This window comes from Mesocricetus auratus, unplaced genomic scaffold (genome assembly GCF_017639785.1).
Source record: "Mesocricetus auratus isolate SY011 unplaced genomic scaffold, BCM_Maur_2.0 Super-Scaffold_100676, whole genome shotgun sequence".
In the NCBI taxonomy this organism is placed as follows: domain Eukaryota; kingdom Metazoa; phylum Chordata; class Mammalia; order Rodentia; family Cricetidae; genus Mesocricetus; species Mesocricetus auratus.
Window position 1 is genome coordinate 178,850,932 of NW_024429266.1, and position 18,454 is coordinate 178,869,385.

General features: G+C 43.4%; 1 protein-coding gene across 37 annotated transcripts in view; it reads right to left on the reverse strand.

The window, feature by feature from the left end:
* Cacna1c (calcium voltage-gated channel subunit alpha1 C) overlaps positions 1-18,454 on the reverse strand; it is a 551,969-nt gene that overhangs the window by 184,664 nt on the left and 348,851 nt on the right. For all 37 annotated transcript variants that reach the window (XM_013110334.3, XM_040739165.1, XM_040739170.1 and 34 more), the window contains exon 6: positions 3,323-3,481. In XM_013110334.3, the coding sequence (XP_012965788.1) occupies positions 3,323-3,481 (159 nt within the window). The remainder of the gene's footprint in view (positions 1-3,322; positions 3,482-18,454) is intronic.

The following is an 18,454-nucleotide window of genomic DNA, read 5'->3' on the forward strand; positions in this document are numbered from 1 at the left end:
AAAAACCACCAAGACAACAGCAATTACATTTTTTAGGTCTCAACTTAAAGGACAAAATAGAATGGTAGTGATTTCATTGCTTGGTTTAGCCAATAAATTCTGTGCCAGTCTCAGGGGTAATTATCGTGCTGGGGAGAGCTACTGAGTGTCCTGGCTCCTGATCCACTGGACAGATGGGACACCAGAAACAAAAGGTATCGGCATATGGCGACATATCTGCTGAGCAACCAGGAGGGTGCCTTGCAGTTGCTGGAGAGACTGGGAGAAGACAGCCTCTTCTGAGACCATCACCACTGGATACTGGACATAGAAAGAGAAGCCTAAAGGCAGAACAACAGCTCTGTGGCAGACTCCAAAGCTTCCTTGCAGGGATCTTACAGGAAACATGGATTAGAAAAGTTAGAAGAATATAAAATCTAGTCTGTGAAATAATATCAGAGTTTAAAAGGAAATACATATATTCCATTAACAAAGACTCACTAAGCCTTTTGTAAAATCTAAATATCACAGAAAATATGTTAATTAAATCTAAAGTCTAAAATCTAAAATGTGACAACAACAAAACCAAAACCAAACCAAACAAAAAACGCTAAGCAAACAAACCATTCCAAAGGTTCTATAAAATTCAGAAACACACTAATGCTGGCTCTGCAGGGTTTTGAACTTCCTAGTCTACAGATATGAAGGTAACAAGATCCTTATAGGGTCTGTCTCTTCCTTATTGGGGATGCTCACCTTGTGGGAACCGATTGGTGGCTTTGTTGCTGTTGTTGTTTTGAGAAGCTAGAAGACTGTGTGCTGAAGGCAGACGGCATAAAGAGGAAGGAACAACTGCTTTGTTCCCAAAGTAATTCTGCCACAGCCGGGAATCTTTGGCCTCTTTCCCAATAGTGGCTCTGGCTCATTTCTGAGGGACATTACTCTCATTGCCCTGATACCCTGGTTCATTTGGTTTCTACCCAGCAGACTAACTGGCCTCTAAAGTTGCTGTATAGTTTTCTGACGTAGTGTACTATCAAGGCCAGTATGACCTTAAGCCCAGTGTGGTCTTCTAAGGGGAGACAAAGAAGGTCTTTGGTTTTGGAGATGGCTTTCCACAGGGTTTCTGGCTATACCCTAGGAAAAGGGAGCCTTCTTGTTTTCTTTGACCACGATACCATTTTCTTGCCATTTGAGGCCATTGGGGCCTGGTAACATACCCTCACCAGCAGAAAACACACTTTTGCCTTTTTCCTTTAAGATGACAGAGATGGCTGAAGGTTTTAAGCAGATCTCCCTGGCTTTGTGGCATACCACATTAATGTTTGATGGCATGGTACAGTCACTGTCTTTGGTTCTCTGACAGAATTTCTCCTTATTTCATTGGTTAGTGTTCCACAACCAGTCACTGCCAAATTGAAGGATGTCATTGAGATTCTGTATCTTTGTGATAGTCTGGCAAGTTTGGGTCCAGTGGGTCACCGATCACGTAATGTAACTGCATACATTTACTCATGCTGTAGTTTGTCCTTAAGGAGTTCCAGCCAAGCTGCACCATTCACATAAGTTACTGGTTCAAGGTTAGCTACAGATCAATTAGTTAAGTTACTGTTTCAGGGTTAGCTACAGATCAACTAGGTAACTTACTGGTTCAGGGCTAGCTATACATCAGCTGAGAAAGAGGAAGGATCTGAATAAAAAAGTGATCATTATGTTGGCTGGTATTCTCTAAGTGAGATTAAATGTCTCTGAATTTTAGCTGAATGCAAGAACTTGCTCTTCCAATTAAAAATTATATATCAGCTAACATATTTTAAATTGTCACCAATTTCACAGTTACAACTCAAATAATGTGGAGATTCTCTTGAAAGTGAATAATTTATCTTACACAGAATCTTTTTGAAGGAAAAATAAGATGATTCTGTAAGTATAGATTTATATGTGTTGTTTGTCTTGCTGTGACCTTAAAGATGCCTAAGCCAGTCTACTTAGTCACAAAACCCTTTGCATACCAGGTAATAGCATCAGCTTCTGGGTGTGTTTTTCATCTCACTTTGTCATACAGGTTGGCACCATCATCCACAAGCCCCGATGTGCAGCTTGCGTTGGATGGGAGTGAGAGGGTATTATTAGAGCACATGCTCCAGACATGAGCTCTCCCTTTTCCTATATAATGCCCAAATGAAATAATGTAACAGCTAACAGCTTCAGAATCCAATGCTGTGTGTTGTATACACATACATGTTTATGTACTTTAGAATTCTTTATGTGTCTGTTTAAAGCCTTATCAATTTCTGTGTTTTTTAAGGAAGAAAAGGATTAATGCATTCTTTTTCTTTATTTTATGTATTTGAGTGTTTGGCTCCCATGTAAGCCTGTGTCCTATCTGTGTGCTTGGTACCCTCAGAAGCAGAAAAGAGTGTATGATCCCAGGAACTGGAGTTATAGAAGGTTGTGAATCACCATGTGGGTGCTAGGAATTGAACCCGGGTCTTCGGAAAGACTCAGTGCTCTTCACTGCTGAGCCACCTCCATAGCCTCTGTTTAATTTTGTTAAAATCAAGTTAAAATATTAGTCACTTAAGAGAGCAGTCAATAGCTTATCCTGAAAGCCAAAACCCTGGTGCCATTTAAAGTGCTTAATGAGCCAGCACTGCTTGATAAATTTATTGATTTATGGAAGGAACACAAAGAGGGGAGGCTCAGAAAGGTAGGACTGATAGTTGTGACATGGAGTTGAACCTCTTCCTTGAGGAACACAGATTTCACTGGCACCAAGGGAGTGTTCAGTGGCAGCCTCTTCCTCCACTCTGGGATAGGGAGGGACCCTGTCTTTGAATGTGGAAGAAAACAGCAGCTGCAAAGGAGCCAGGGCCAGCTCTAAGAGGGCAGAAAGATGGGTAGTGATGGGGGTTGGTGGTACAGGCTCCCTGAAGGGCTTGGATGCTGAACCCCACAGGCATACTGCTGGATACACATGCTCATCCGTTTGCAGTGGCAGCTCACATACTCAGAATCTGCTTCGGGAGTGAGAAACTGGCAAAAGATGGGTGCTTAATCTTTAATTGCTTCTCCAATTGTGTAGACCCTTTACAGGGTGTGTAGCAGTGCTGGACAAAGTGCACACCTGCTGTTTGAACAGAGATCTGCAGTAGTGGAAGCAGAAATTGGAAATGGGGGGGGGGATGCCGACCCTGCCTTTCATCGCGGTCTGAAGTATGGAAGACTGAATGCCTCATCCAGTTCCGTAGCACAGGTGGCTGCAGGAATTCACTCCAAGGGAAGCAGCTATGAGGGAGCGACATCCTCCTAGATGCCTGCTGCCCAGAGCCCCACCTCTTACCTATTACGCCCTCCTGGTTGTAGCAGGTCTTGTGCATCTTCCCCATGAAGAGCTCCAGGCCGATAATGGCATAAATGATGATGACGAACAGCACAAGCAGGGCGATGTGCAGCAGAGGCACCATGGCCTTGATGATGGAGTTCAGGACCACCTGGAGACCTGCGCAACAGAACCATCAAGAGTAGCAGCAACAGAACCTCCGCCTCCTCTTTGGCACCAAGGCTGCCTTAGATACCGTGCTAACATGACCTCCTGCGATCTTCTTAACAACTCGAGTGGCAGTCACGAGTCCCATGTTTTAGATGAGGAAACAGGGGCTCAAGGTCACAGCCAATGAATGAAAGAGCAAGAATCTAAACTCAGGTTGGCTTGACTCCAAATCTGTCCTGGAGGTACATCCAAATAAAAGGATCGGCAGACGCTGCACTACCAAGGGGGAGAACATGTTGTTTTCATCTGTAACCATCAAGACTTTAAATAGCCCATCCCAGAGACAGTGTGTTTCCTCTTAGAGCTCAGCACAGTGAGAACTCACTGTGACTGCCCACAACCACAAGGGACTTAGTCATCTCCCAGGCTTCTCTGTGGTGGATTACTAGAGCCTGCTGTAAAACACACATCAGCCTGATGGGAAGGAATCCAGGAGGGTGTGATTTCCAGTGGAGAAACTACCTTACCAGCAGGATACATCCGAGAATCACTGTATCAGGGCCAACAGTGTATCTCTAAAGGTACATTTTTAGTAGTAAATAAGGGGACCACTGTGTAGTACACAGATCTATCAGAGGCCGTATCATCTGAATGCCATTCTCACAGGCACCATAGAAAGAGACTTCTTATTTAACAGCATAGAACTAAGTTCTGTAGATTAGATGACACTGGCACAAATACACAGAGTGCCCCCGAGCCACACTCATTAAAGGAGTTGAAACACTAAAGTTGGCCTTGTACTTATCACCAAAAAAACAAAACAAAAAAACCCCAAAACACTAAAAGTACCCAGATACCACCAGTAGGAAAAAGGGCAAATGGATAGCCCTGTGGGGAACACTTGTCTTATCAGGGTATCCCAGAGTTCGCTTTTTCTGCTATCCTAGGGGAGAGGGATGGGCATTTAGTGACTGCACCAAGGATGCTCACTACGAACACTACCAGAAAGGGACTGTGGCAGGATGACAAGGTGATAACAACAGGTTACTCTGGAGCCGGTGGCAGTTGCCTGAGCTTCAATGAACAGTAAGTTATACTAGGTGTCCATATTACAGGAGAGTATGGTGAAGACAGCTGCACAGAGCATCATCCTGAGGTTGCCTCTGGCATTCACAGGAGAGCAAAGCCCCTGCAAGTCCCACAAGGGGCTGGCATGGTTATAGCAGCTTCACCGCACTTGTCCCCCTTTCTATATCCTCTCAGACACTCAGGTCTTTCTGTTGTGTTCTTGGGCACTTACCTGTGACCACATAACCCTGGATAACCACAGCAGGCCGCATTTCACAAGCCCAAAGTAGTCACCAAAGCTCTGAGCTGTGGCCAGTGGCTTCCACAAGACTAATTAGAAGAACTCTCCCCAGCTATTAAGCCAAGCTGAGGAAAAGGAAAAAAATAAAAAATAAAGCTAGAATAATTTTACCTGTGAATTAATGTGAACACTTTGCAGGCTCCCATTAGAGCAAGATGTTTTCAGATCCAAACGATTCCATTAATTAGCAAGTTGTACACACATTAGCATTAAAGTCTGCCAAGCCAAGAGGGAAGTTTTGCAAGGCAACTTCCAGGAGAGGTTGATAGGTGGCAAGGAGCCTTCAAAGTGTTCCTCACAGAAGCTAGGGACCCCATCTTGGCTGCTAGGCCACCAGGGAGGGTATCAGGCCTCCAGTGCCAGCCTCAAGTGCCAAGAAACAGACAGGTGGCAGACACAGAGTGAGTTGTGATCTGGGTGGAAGCCAGGTAGGCCACACAAAAGGCCACTCTGTAATCTTTAGTGCCTCTTAGAAGGAAGACCAGGATTTCCTAGAGCTCTGCAAGGCATCCCCCCTCTTCATACAGTCCCTGTCCCGCCTATCCCCCTCTCTGGATTTCAGTCAAACAGCATTTCTCTTAGATTCAGAGATGTCTCAGTCACGTGCCTCAGAACATGTGGTACACAAGGATTAAAATGGAGCTAAAGCACCTATTGCTTACTGACATGATCATGATTGTCATAACACTGACCAAGACACACACACCTCATATGACTGTGGTGCTTCCTATGATAATAAAACACAGCACATGCAGTTACGGACAGTGTATAATATTTAAAGATGGTAGTTGATGGCTGTGTGACTGCTAAATGTATTTACTGTACCGTCAAAGTCTGATCTCTGGGAGTCACATGCTGGAAGGGGAGAGCTGATACTCACAAGCTGCTCTCTGACCTCCACATGTATGCTGTGGCACAAGAGCGCCTATTCTTTCCATCACCAAGGCCTGCCTGTGAAGAGAATCCCTTGGGCACTGGGTAAATGTTTACTGACAGCATGAGAAGTATGTCCTCTGAGTGGCTGGACCATAGGACCAGGCTCTACAGTAGTAGAGTCAGTTGTCCAGTTTGTGCATGGTGAACAGGTGACTTCAGGAACCATGAGGCACCATTAGGAAAACACTAACTGGAAGTCATAGCAGTCCACGTGTTTCACTCATCCGTCAACAATGTCAACAGAGCTACATGCTCTGTTCCGTGTGCCCCTGCTTCTTTGGTGGACATAACACCCACGTGAGCATCCGCCCAAGAGGGGCATTCCCCAGACTATCTTGCCAACCAGATTCCAAATCCTGCTAGTTTGATTTTTAACTAATAGATATTCATAAATTATTTTACTATATAAATAGTACATGATAACTACAGAGAAAACAGAAAATGCTTATGAAAGAGAAATTAGAAATCATAGTTGGGGGGAGGTACAATCACTTACTTTCTCAGCCTCACAGCGATATCATCACTGAGCATTTCATGTACCTTTGGGGGACTTGAGTCTATGACTTCCCCCCATTACACTATCAGATGTTTAGTTTAGTTACCCAGCCTTCAGCTCTCATGTCTTCCCTGTCATCATTCAGTAGTTTAGCTTGTTCTTATCAAAGGACACACTGAATCATGTCTCTTTTGAAAGTGCACCATCGATCCCTGTCATTTAGAGAGGCAAGCTCACCTCTTCCTTTGCTGTTTTGGCTCCTACGGTTCCTCGTTTCTCCTTACTCTCCAGCAGCATGCCCAGCCATCTGGACGTCCCTGGCTTCATGCCGCCCTATGTCAGTGTACTCTGCTCCCTGCCTGCCCCATCCAGATCTCCTTGAGTGTCATCTTGTTTTCTCATCTTTGTATTCAGGCATGCAGCAGAACTCCTAGAGTGAAATAGCTCTAAGCACAGGGTGTTTTCAGAAAGCTAAGGCACAGCAACCAGGGGGTCTGCACGCACACTAGCAAGCAAAACAATAACTCAGAAAACTTATCAGGAGATAAAATGCAAGAATGGGACAATGACAAAGGCGACAAGGCTTGTTGATGTCAGCGATCTTCCCACGACTTAAGTTGCTGTTTTGAGGATGGTGGGGATAACTCTTTTGGTATGACCACAGGATGGAAGGAGGACTAACTAGGAAGTATCCAGGAACAAACAGAATCTGTCCAAGGACACACCTGTGTGCAGGTGGCATGGGGTACCTGAAAAGGTAGTGTTTCACGATACTCAGGGTAACTTACTGACTGACTAAATGAGCTCTTGAGAAAGGGCTTGGGGGGTTGCAACGACTGGGTGAAAGATAGATTCCTCTGGCACATCAAAGCCCCGTAACCTCATAAATCACGTCCTGAGAGCACCACAGCTGCGGTGCAGCTGCCTTTATTCTACCTGAATTATCCTGTTTTCTTCTGGTCACACCTCTGAGAACTAGACGCTATAAGCCATAGCTGAAAGTGGTGCACAGAGAGGAAATGACCCGACTTCAGGGCACAGCTAGCAGATGGTGGCACTGGGAGCAAAAGCAAAGTCTGATTCAGTTTGTCTGGAGTGGGACGTGAGTTTGCATTTCTAACCAAGTTCCAACAAATACTAATGCCACTTTCTGGCCCAGCAAGGCAAGGCCCCATACTACCTAGTCAGCCAGGAGCCATGGCAACCGCATCCAAAGCCTTCCTGAGAGCTCTGAAGCAGTTCAAATACTGTGGTAGGTGTGAGTTGATTCTAGTAATATCACATCTTCATGTGATTTGTAATTAGTAAAACATGAACTGTCCATGCTAGGTACTGAGAAACACTGCCAGTCTGACTACGCTACACACTTATTTATTATGTTTTTTGTTTACTTAGTTTTAGACATATGAGCACTGCAGAGGATGACATATTCCTGTACCTTTCACCCCAGGAGCATAAGCGATGGGCGTTGCAGGCCACTACTTCTGGCAGCAGTAAGAGCCATTCAGCAGTTATGGGAGAGACCAATGACTGCATCCAATACTACAGTATGAAAGGCATGAGCTTAGCCCTTTTTTCACCGTGGCCTATCTGTTATCACCCTTGCCTGGACAACATTGTCAGGGCTGCTTCCCATCTCCACCAGCCAGGCTAGGCCTAGGCCTCCACCACCCTTCCCTTGCCTCCTATTTGTCCATGATTATATCTTCTTTTAAAAAACACTTCTTGTCCTGTCTCTACAAATGTAGTTTTAGCTCTTTTTACCTGGATAATTAATTCTTCTCCTTTACTCCCTCCTTCCGGGATCCTTTTGAGTGTTCACTATGTCAGAAGCACAAAGATGCAGACCTGGCCACAAGCAGTTTCCGGCTAGGTGGGGAGACGGTTATGTGACCAGGTGTTTGCAAAGCCAGCTAACTGTAGTCCCAAGAAGTATAGCAGAGTGGAAGTGATGCAGATACTCACATATGAAATTCTCAAATTAAAAAAACAAAACAAAACACCCTGTAGCCAAAGACTTACCTATTACTGTAGAAGCTTCCTAAAACATATACATGCATACAAAAGTTTAAATGGAATTAACCTTTGACAGGGCACAATACCACAACTAGACACCATATGCTAACAAATAAAAACCCCAGTACCTGGGAATGAGTTTTATCTTTTTTAACTATTTGTCAATGGAGTCCCATAGACCCCAAATCATTACAGTTATTGTCATTGTTCTTAATTACCCTCCAGGGTAAGACCCTATTGCTGAAGATACACTATAAACTCAATTCACAGAACATGGAGACTCAAATAGGTATTGACCTGGAAGCCCCATCCCTACTAGTTAGCCTTCATAGTGCTGGAAGTGTCATGTATACCACCAGAGGAAAAAAAAATGTATCATCAATCTTACCCAACTGCAAACCCTATGAGCTACAATGACTGCCCTGGCATGATATGCCCACTGGTGTAACAGTGGCATGAAAGCTGGTCACCATACTTTCTGATTGGATTTATGGCCCGATTCACAAGATGGAATCTGTACCTCACACTACTGTTCAGGAAAAAAAACAAACCTAGACAGTTATAGGCTCCTGGAAGAATATCTACTACTATGATTCTTCCAAATGAACATACTTAAATAAATAAATCCTAATGACTTACACCTATACCTGAAGATTGGTGGGCCTCTCAACCCTCATCAGAGAAGTTTCTTCTGGCAGTAATGGTAATGAACACAGAGATGCACAGCTGGTCAACATGTAGAGAATATGAGACTAGAACACTCACCCTTAAATGAGATATTCATGTGACACCCCCCAAGTCTCAGGAATAGAAGAGGGGGAAAGAAGTTATAAGAACAGAAGGGAGTCGATGAATATTAGCAAACAGTGTTTTCTGGACACAACAGTGCAGTGGCACATATGAACTCACGGCAGCTATGACAGTATGCACAAGATTTGCTCAAGTTTAAGTCAGACAAAATATCACCATGGAGAGGGGAGGTGAGCATGAAGTCCCACCCCTAGACCAGGACCTATTGGCATTTAACAGCTACTAGAGAGGAAGGGTGAGCTTTCTTTAAGAGTATGACTCTTGACAGATTGACCACATTCCAGGTCAAGCCCCATAATAAAGAGTGTTTGGGCAACACAGACTGGTCATAGTGGGGAGGGAGGAAGGGAAGAGCCCAAAGATGGATAGGAGTTGTAGGAGGTAAATATGGACAAAATACACTGTCTGAATCTCATAGAATTAATAAACATATTTTAAAAAGGTAGTTCAGTGGTCTAAGTCAAAATCTGAACCAATATTTTCTTTGCCTTCTCTTCTAACTTTAAATCATGCTTCTCCTACCATATCCTACATCCCATCATATTCACAGATTAACAAATTCATCTTAAAACCAGTCCCAATAAATATGAAAATGTGCAGTCACTTAGACCCCTGCCTGCTCGTTTTTGTTTATTTGATTTTTTTTTTTGTTTTTTTGATACAGGGTTTTTAAGTGTAACAACTCAGGCTGTCTTGGAACTCTCTGTAGACCAGGCTGGCCTTGAACTTGCAGAGATCTGCCTGTCTCTGCTTCCTGAGTGCAGGGATTAAAGGCGAGCACCACCACCGCATAGCGTAGGCCTGCTTCTTAAACATAACATCCACCATTGCCACAGTTTCCACTGTAGCCACTGTTGGTCTTCTGTCTCCAGCCTGGATTAGAACACAGGACGCTCTCTCTAATTCCTTCATACCCCAGCCCGTTCTGTCGCCTTGCCCATGATTTGCCCTTAAATGCTGCTTCCATCATATCATGGCCCAGACCTGCAACCTGCAGAAGTTCTCCACTTAGATGACATCTGCCAAATCTTCTATAAGATTTACACATAGCGAACAGTGAAAACTTCTTTTGAGAAAGGCTTAATCTCAGGGCAGTAGGTTCCTACAAGAAATTTGGGTCATTCCCAGCATTCTTTATTCTGTGTAGATAAAGGGTAAAGGACAACAAGCATAGCAACATCCTGGGGGAGGCAGCAATCACCCCCATCCTGAAGGGGTGACTGAGCAAAGAGGCAAAGACAAGCCGGTGATGCTCCTCAGGGAAGGATCTGGGAGCACAATATCAGGGGGATTAACAATACACTCTTCCCTCCAGAGTTCCCACTTGCTTCTCCTATCCACTGAACCCAACCAGAAGCTGGAAGGAAGGGCAGCTTTCTAAGATAGAGCCTTTGACTGGCATACCTGCTAGATGGCAGAGTGGGGAGGGGTAGAGAGCCAATTAGGTGAAGCAAAAATGACCTAGAATAGAGGGAGAGTGTGAGACCCTCTGTGGCACCATCACCCATACATTAAAGCCAGCAGGAGGTCCTCTATTTGGAAGCATGCTAAGCCTTGTGAGTCGGCAGCTTCCTTCTGAGGGAGTGATAATATAATAACCTTTGACCCTAACTCAACAGTCAACTCTATGTTTTCACCCCAAACTTGCACTTAGCCCAGTGTGGAGCACATCAGCTCCCAGCACCTGGTTGGGGTGTGTGTGTGCTTGTCATGAGCACTGAGAATTCTGACCACTGACTCATGCTTGCTTCTGATCTGCAGGAACCTGTTTATAATCACTAGAAATTAGAGACATGATGAATCTCACAGAATTGAAGTCTGTGAGTTCCTTTAGCTAATGAGACAATAGACACTTTTAAATAGTCTCATAAGCCTAATGACTTTTTAGAGAATATAGGTCTGAAGCTAGGAAGGGAGGCTAATAGCTCGTTCTTAGGTTAAGGAGTAATGGCTGTATTGAGCTTTGGGATGCTAGCATATTCTCTTCCTGGAAGAGTCTTCCTATTGCAGGGGGAGGAGTTCTTGCCTGTATAGTTTCCTGGAGTCCCACATCCTAGGATTTTTGCATGCTGTCTTTTATTTTCAATGTGTATGTTCATTTATTTTCAGTTTAATCCTTCCATTCAAATATATTTCTGTACCCAGCAAAGATTTGCTAAACACTAAGAGACAGCAGTGACCATGGGAAATATGGTGGTCACACTGCTGCCTAATGACTTAGAAACGTAAGAGATCATTAAAGTAGTCACCTTAAGTGGGCTTTTATATTTTTATATTGGCAGTCTGGGTTAGAGAGAAAGGCTCAGAGAAAAGGACATAATAGAAATGCTAATATCAGAAGAAAACTGACTATGGAAGAATGGAGAAAGGTAGTTTGAAGCTAGCTATATTTCCTGAAGATTCAGCACATGCTAGGCATTGTGCTGGTGGGATCCGTACATCACTCTACTGAATTTCCCCACAGTCCTCCTAAGTAGAAATGAACCATATTTGCATGTAATAAATAACTTTTGTCCAATTCTATGTATCTACTCAATGGTAGAGCTGAAGTTAAAAGCCAAAATCTTGAAACTCATACCCCTTAGCAATTATCCCTGCAAAAATGACAAACAAATTGCAACAAACAAATTGCACATAAGCTCCACCCACTCTGTGCCATGTCAGATGGAGCTCCATGTCCTCTGGTCCCCAGGGAGGCCTCACAGCTGTTAGCAGCACATCTCCCATGACAAGTATAATTCACCAGAAGTCCCCCCATCACAATGTGCCATCCTTTCCCTCCTTCTGCTACTTGCAAGCTGCATCTTTTTGACATACTCTGAGCAGAAGCAAACCCCTTGGGCTACAAGGCATCAGTTTCTTCTATTTCTTATTCTCTTTTAAAAGCTGCAGAAAGTGAAGGCATTACACAAAGTGATTTATCACAGGCCAACTGCCACCCAGGATAGAAGAAACCATTCCTAGCTCTGTAGATAGCCTATGTCCTTCTCTGTCAGTGTTCCCCAATTATGTCAGGATAGTCACTGCACTGACAAGTTAGGATGCAATTAATCATATAATAATAACTGTGAATAAATGTAGAAGAAACATTTAATAAAATTCAGCAATGACTTATTCTTTAGTCTTACACTTCTATGGATTTCTCATTTTTTTCTTGTTGAATCTTCTTACTCTGTTCTCTCTACAGCTCAATAACTGTTTTCAGCTGTGTCAACATTGACTTTGAAATTTTTTATTTTAGCTCTTGTATTCTTTGCTTCTAAGCTTGTATCGGGTTGTTTCCCAATCTTCTGGTTTTCTGGGAAACTACTGACCTGATCTTTGATGTCTTTAAATGTAGGAAACAACATTCCACATCCTCTAGCTGGCTAGTATCAGTACCTAGGTCTACTGTGCATCTCTTTCTATTATCTACAGTCTTTGCTCTTTTTCATTTATTTATTTTGTTTTTCTGTGTATCTAGCTATTTTGTATAATGAGTTAGACCTTATTTTCAAAAAACTGCTTTTCAAAATAATTTGACAGCTTTGACGGTGTTGTATTTCTCCAGAGACTTTTCATGTTTGTTACTGTCAAACATCTTTTCCTAGTGTTACACAATTTAGAAGATTTTCCCAGTGTATCAAATCCTGTATTCATTGGGACAGTTGATCCAAATTACCTCACCTAACATTTCCAAAAGCAAGAGTAGCCTGAACTTCTGAAGAGCGACATCACCTGCGGGAAATCTCTCCACTGTTTTCCTGCAGACATAACGCCCAGAACTAGAGAACCGGTCTATGAATGCCTGTATAGATTCTAGAAGGTTCTCTTAGGGCTATGTCCTGTTTAGTTTTAGAAAAAAATTCTGGGGACTGGCTATCTTCAGAGTGATTATCTATGATAAGGTTGGATGCAGGGACAGGCAAGATGGTCTGGTCATACTTATCACAGGTTCTTACTCCTTTCTTTATAAGTGCATAGAAAGTACAGGTTTGGGGGAAAATGATGAATTTCCTCATGGGGTTGGCGGCAAATCACCCACTATAGTGTTACCAAATAGAGTCACCAAGTTAGACCTTTACTTCTCTATACCTATTTCTCCAACAAATACTTTCCTACATAAGCAATTCACAGCTTTCTCTCTCCTGGCTGAGGTGCCATGAAAACAAGACCCATGTTTTTGTTGCTGTTCCACTCACGGTGATCCTGCACCATCTGTTCATCTTCCTATGTGGTTTAAACAAAATGCTCATCACCTCTCCATTCTGGCCCAACTAACACACCAACAGAAACTCTGCCACTGATAATTTTCATCGAGGGGACCCCTTCAAACTTAAAAAAAAATCACATAATAAAATAAACATATATACTTTCAGGTTGGGAAGATGGATCAGTGAAAATGGAATTTTAAGGCTTAGGGGCCTGGATTTTCAATTGATTCACACCAACAAGAATAAAATCAAGTCTACACAAGCTCAGAACCTGAGATGCTTGCCCAAGAATTAAAAAGCTTAGGAAGATGGTAGATTTCAGAGTCTCTGTAGCATATTACCCATGATCCCAGTGCTCACAAAAATCACCAGACACGCAAAGAAATGGGAAAGCTTGATATATATCCAACAAAAAATGAGACTGTCTAGATGTTAGACTTAACAGACAAGTATTTTTAAGCAGTTGTTATATGCATGCATGTACACACACATGCATATGCACACACACAGGAAAACATATCTGGTGAAATAAGTATATTGTATTAAAGAGGGAACAAAAGCATGCCATAGGTAGTTGGGAACTATTTTAAAAGGAACCAAATTAAGACTCTATATTTAAAAACCAACCGAGCCAAAGACTAAAATAAAAAACTCACTGAATAAGTTCAGTGAAGATAGAGTCAGCAGAAACAGGACAAACAAAAACAAGTGAACTGGAATGGTAAATTATCCAATCTGTGGAACACAGACCAAAAAAGAAGTTAGAAAACAATGAACAAATCTTTAAGGACTAACAAGCTAATATGTGATGGCTAAACATGTGTGTACTTAGAGTCCCAAAATAAGTGAGAGAGGAGCAGGAAATAGTCTCTGAAGATGTCATAACCCAGAAATGGCAGGTAAGCAGGCACATAAAAGACTGTTTTATTTTCTTCTGTAATTTACCTAAGCCATCTGATTGTTTACTGTGACAAAGTAACATGGGATATGATTATAAAATATGTGTAACCAATAGGACAAAAGGTTGTAATGAAACTATGCTATCATGTAAGATCTAGTTTCATTGACTATAATCTGTGTTTCTGCAAAGCTGTTACAGTCTGGATCTTGACTACATCCAAAAGGTCCATGAATTAAAGGTGTGGTCCCTGGGATGGCATTATTGAGAGGTGGCGGACTCTTCAGAGGTGGGACCTAGTGCAAATCTTTGGGTCACTAGAGGTGTATGTTGTCACTTTGAGGGGGATTGCGAGACTCTAGTCTTCCCCTCTATCTTATTTCCTGGTCATGAACTGAGATTTTTTTCCCAGCTGTGTGCACCTCACCATTATGACCCACCCACCACAGGCTCAACAGCAACCGCACCAATCAATCATAGATCAGACTCTCTGAAACCATGAGCAGAAACGAGCCCCTCCTTAGAAGTTTATTTTCACAGCATCTGTTGCAGCAACAGAAAGCTGAATGACATAAGTGTTATTTTAGAAGTCAAGAATAGGAAGTCTGTCTTTCCTAACCAATCCAACTTGGAACCTATGTAAGCAGATAGGAAGTTGAAGTCATAGGAATGCAGACAACCAATACTTGTAGAATGCTTCCAATGTATTGAATGCAACCTTGAGTGTCTCGACAGCATTTGTTTGTTGAATCCTCAAAATTTCCATGAGATAGATGCAATTTTAGCCTCCATCTTATGGACTGAAGAACTGGGGCATATGTCCAGTGACTGGTGATTCTGGGAATGTGGTCCTCAGTGGTGGTGCTGCTGTCATTTAACTAGCAACTGCATGAGTCAGCATGAGAAAATGAGCATAGGAAAGACATGGAGCTTGTGCTCTGGAACTCCCTGTGTTTCCATTTCTCTTCCTTTTCTTTCCAGCTGTTAGTATGGGTCACTAACAAGTCTAAGTGGACTTTATCATTAACATCAGTTCTAATTAAGTGCTAGTAACCTTGCTACTGGATGCTTTTGCATGGTTGAGATTTCCAAGAAAGAGCCAGGCACAGAAATGTATGTTGACCTGTAATACTGCCCACCTCTGATCATGCCTGTTGACTTATCATGTGACATACTTCCCACCTCTGGACTGTCTAGCCACTTCTATCTCAGGAGCTAATGACTGGAGAGATTTTCATAAGGTTGCAACTTGTCAATGACTACAAAGTTCTAAAATTAGTGTCTCAAAAAGAATTCTTGGGTCCCTGTTACTCTCTGTTTTCAAAATACAGAATGACAATGCTCAGGAATATAATGCAAAAAAGTTTAACCTTCTCATTTCACAGTTATGAAAGCTGAAGTCTCCTAGACAAATGAAAGACAAGCAATTGGCCCAATGCAGGCATAGATTCATGCTCTGCTCACATGCAGGCCAATTTCACCATTGAATCCAGAGGTGGCAATAGAGCTATTTCTCATCATCCTTGGTAGCCCAAGAGGTTCATGAATTCTTAGAATGTGAGTGTGCCCACACCCCGACTATCAGCTACCTCATTCTCTCCAGTTGGTCCTCTCTGTGGGGCAGCCCTGCTACCCTTCTGGACTGCATTCTTTATCTCCCTGCATTCCTGAGAGTGAGGCTTCAGAGGCTGTCCTTCCTGCCTATAAATCCAGCATGATATCCCTGCCTCCTGGACCACTGGGCCAGTTAATCACCTAATCAAGTTCCCGGAGTCGAAGCTTCACCTTGAGGCTGTACACTGCCTTGAATGGGCCTGTTGTCCTCCTACCTGTGTTCTCAAGTGAAAGGTGCATTTCCATTACTGAACGAGGACTGAACTCCACAGTACATTTAACTTTGCTGTTGGTGGCATGTATTCTTTGTCAGTGATATTTTTCTTTCACCCTGCTCTACCCAATAATGTGATTTCTCTGGTTTAGTCACATACTGTTACTTATTTCTCATAAAATCCCATGACAGCAGAGCTGAGAAAGCATGAGGTGATCACTGCATGGATTCACTGACTTTGTGACCTTTGGGGTCATCTTCTATTACAACTGCTGTGCATTGTTCAGGGTTGGACATAAAAGACTTTATTGCTGGAAGGGAACAGGGCTCTATCAGGAAAGGGCTTGTTCTTATCTGTGGTGTGCACATTATTACAGAGAAACTGGGGCAATGCAGGAAACAGAGAAACAGTAGGCAGCAGATCTAGGACTAGAGCTGTGGCCTGGCCTCATGCCACAGGAGTACCTGGAAGGGAGAAAGATGAGAGCTGTCAGCCAATGAAAGAGCAGGGCCCAGGAAAAGGCTGTCTGCAGTCAGGTTAGGAGAAAGGGTGGGCTCACTTCCTCCTTGCAGCCATGTTTCTGCTCTGATTCTGGTAGGCAAGCCACACCAGCATCAGGACCTTAATGGGGCTCCTTGGAACAAAGCAGGCCAGGGGATATGCACAGGAGCTTGTCTGGGAAGCCACCTCTGTGGAGTGTGAAAAAAATGCTGTTCACAGTTTCCCTCTGCAGTACTTTGAGGACAACAGTCCTGGGCTGCTGCTTCTTGCCTCAGGGAAGACAGATACAGAGTAGTGCATTGTGTGTGCAATCATGCTTGCATAAAAGTGTGTTAGAGGCCCAGTGGGTGCCACAGTCCATCTTGTTCCCTGGCAGTCTTGCAGGAAGCATAGGAATTTGAGTTCCATTTGCTGCTACCAAAGAGCTCTATGATATTGGGAGCCTTGGAATTTGCAGGCTGAAGCACCCCATTTTGATAGTGGTGGACCAGAAAGCCATGACCGCTTCCCAGTCACACATTTTGACTTACGAAGAGGGCAGAAGGTTAATGATTATGACTAGAGTGGTTACACTCTCTGCTTCCTGGGATCAAGGGGTAGAGATAGTAGACTGGGACATGCTGTGAAGTTGATTCTGAGTAGGGCACAGGGGGCCTAGTAGTCTCAGAAGTAGAATGGGGGAGGGCCAGTGGGTGTGTCCTCATAAACAGCTCTGTAAGAGAGCCTTCATGTTGATAAAGTCTATGTGGCATACAGAGCCTTTTTCAGGAAGATGGTGGTACAGGGCCAGCACATGCTCTTCAAGGTGGGGGAGTAGGACAGAAGTCAAAACTCACTACCAGAGTTTGCCAGTCAGGAGTCAGCAGGGACTGATGGAGTCCTGTCTTCTGCTCACTACCTGCAATCTCACACAGCCTGCCACCACCCAAGGGGCTATGTAACATTCACCGGAATTAAAGGGCCAGAAGACAGTTACAGGCAGTCGTAAAAGCAAGGGATGGAATGGAACATTAGAGTTGAGCCTCTGCTCTGACATGGGTATCTTTTCTGAGACTCAGTTTCCTCTAAAAGATGCTGATTAAAGGTTCAGAGTCCTAGTTTCATTTCTGTTGTGAGAGAATACCCCGCCTAAAATAAACTCAGAGGGGAAGAATGTGCTTGCCTCACAACTCCAAGTTATTGGTTATCATTTCAGGGAAGTCAAGGCAGGAACTCCATGCAGTTAGACACATCACAGTCAAGAGTGGAGAGAAAATAAATTCATGCATGCTTGTTAGTGTTCAGTTTGCTCCCTATATTTACATGGTCCAAAATCCCTTGCCTGGGGAATGGTGCCACCCACAACGGCCAGGTCTTCTTAGATCAGATAATCAAGACAACCCCTCTAGGCATAGCCGCAGACCAACCTGATCTAGACAATCCCTCGTTGAGACTCTTCTAAGGTGATTCTAGGTTGTGCTTAATTGACAGTTAAAATGACCAACATAGCCAAGTCACATGATTTTTGGGAATCTAGGCAGACTTGACCTAGATTGTTTATGATTTATTTATTTTCTTCGGTATGTATGATTGTTTTACTCACATGTATATATGTGCATCACATGTGTGCCGGGTATCTGAGGAGGTCAGAGAAGGCACAGGATTCACGGGAACTGGAGTTAGGGATAGTTCTCAGACACCACATGGGTGCTGGGGATGGAATCCAGTCTGGTGCAAGAGTAAGTGAGCCAGCCACTCGCTAGCCCCTCTAGAAGGCATCTTTAAGTCAAAGATTCTGTTAGTCCCTTTCTGTTGCTATGACAAAATACCTAAGATGATCAACTTAAGGAAGTAATGTTTATTTTGGCTCAAGGTTTCAGGGATTTGCTCTGTGGTCACTTGGCTCTGTTGTGTTTAGTCTGTAGTGGCACAGTGTATCATGGTGGGAGAGGAAA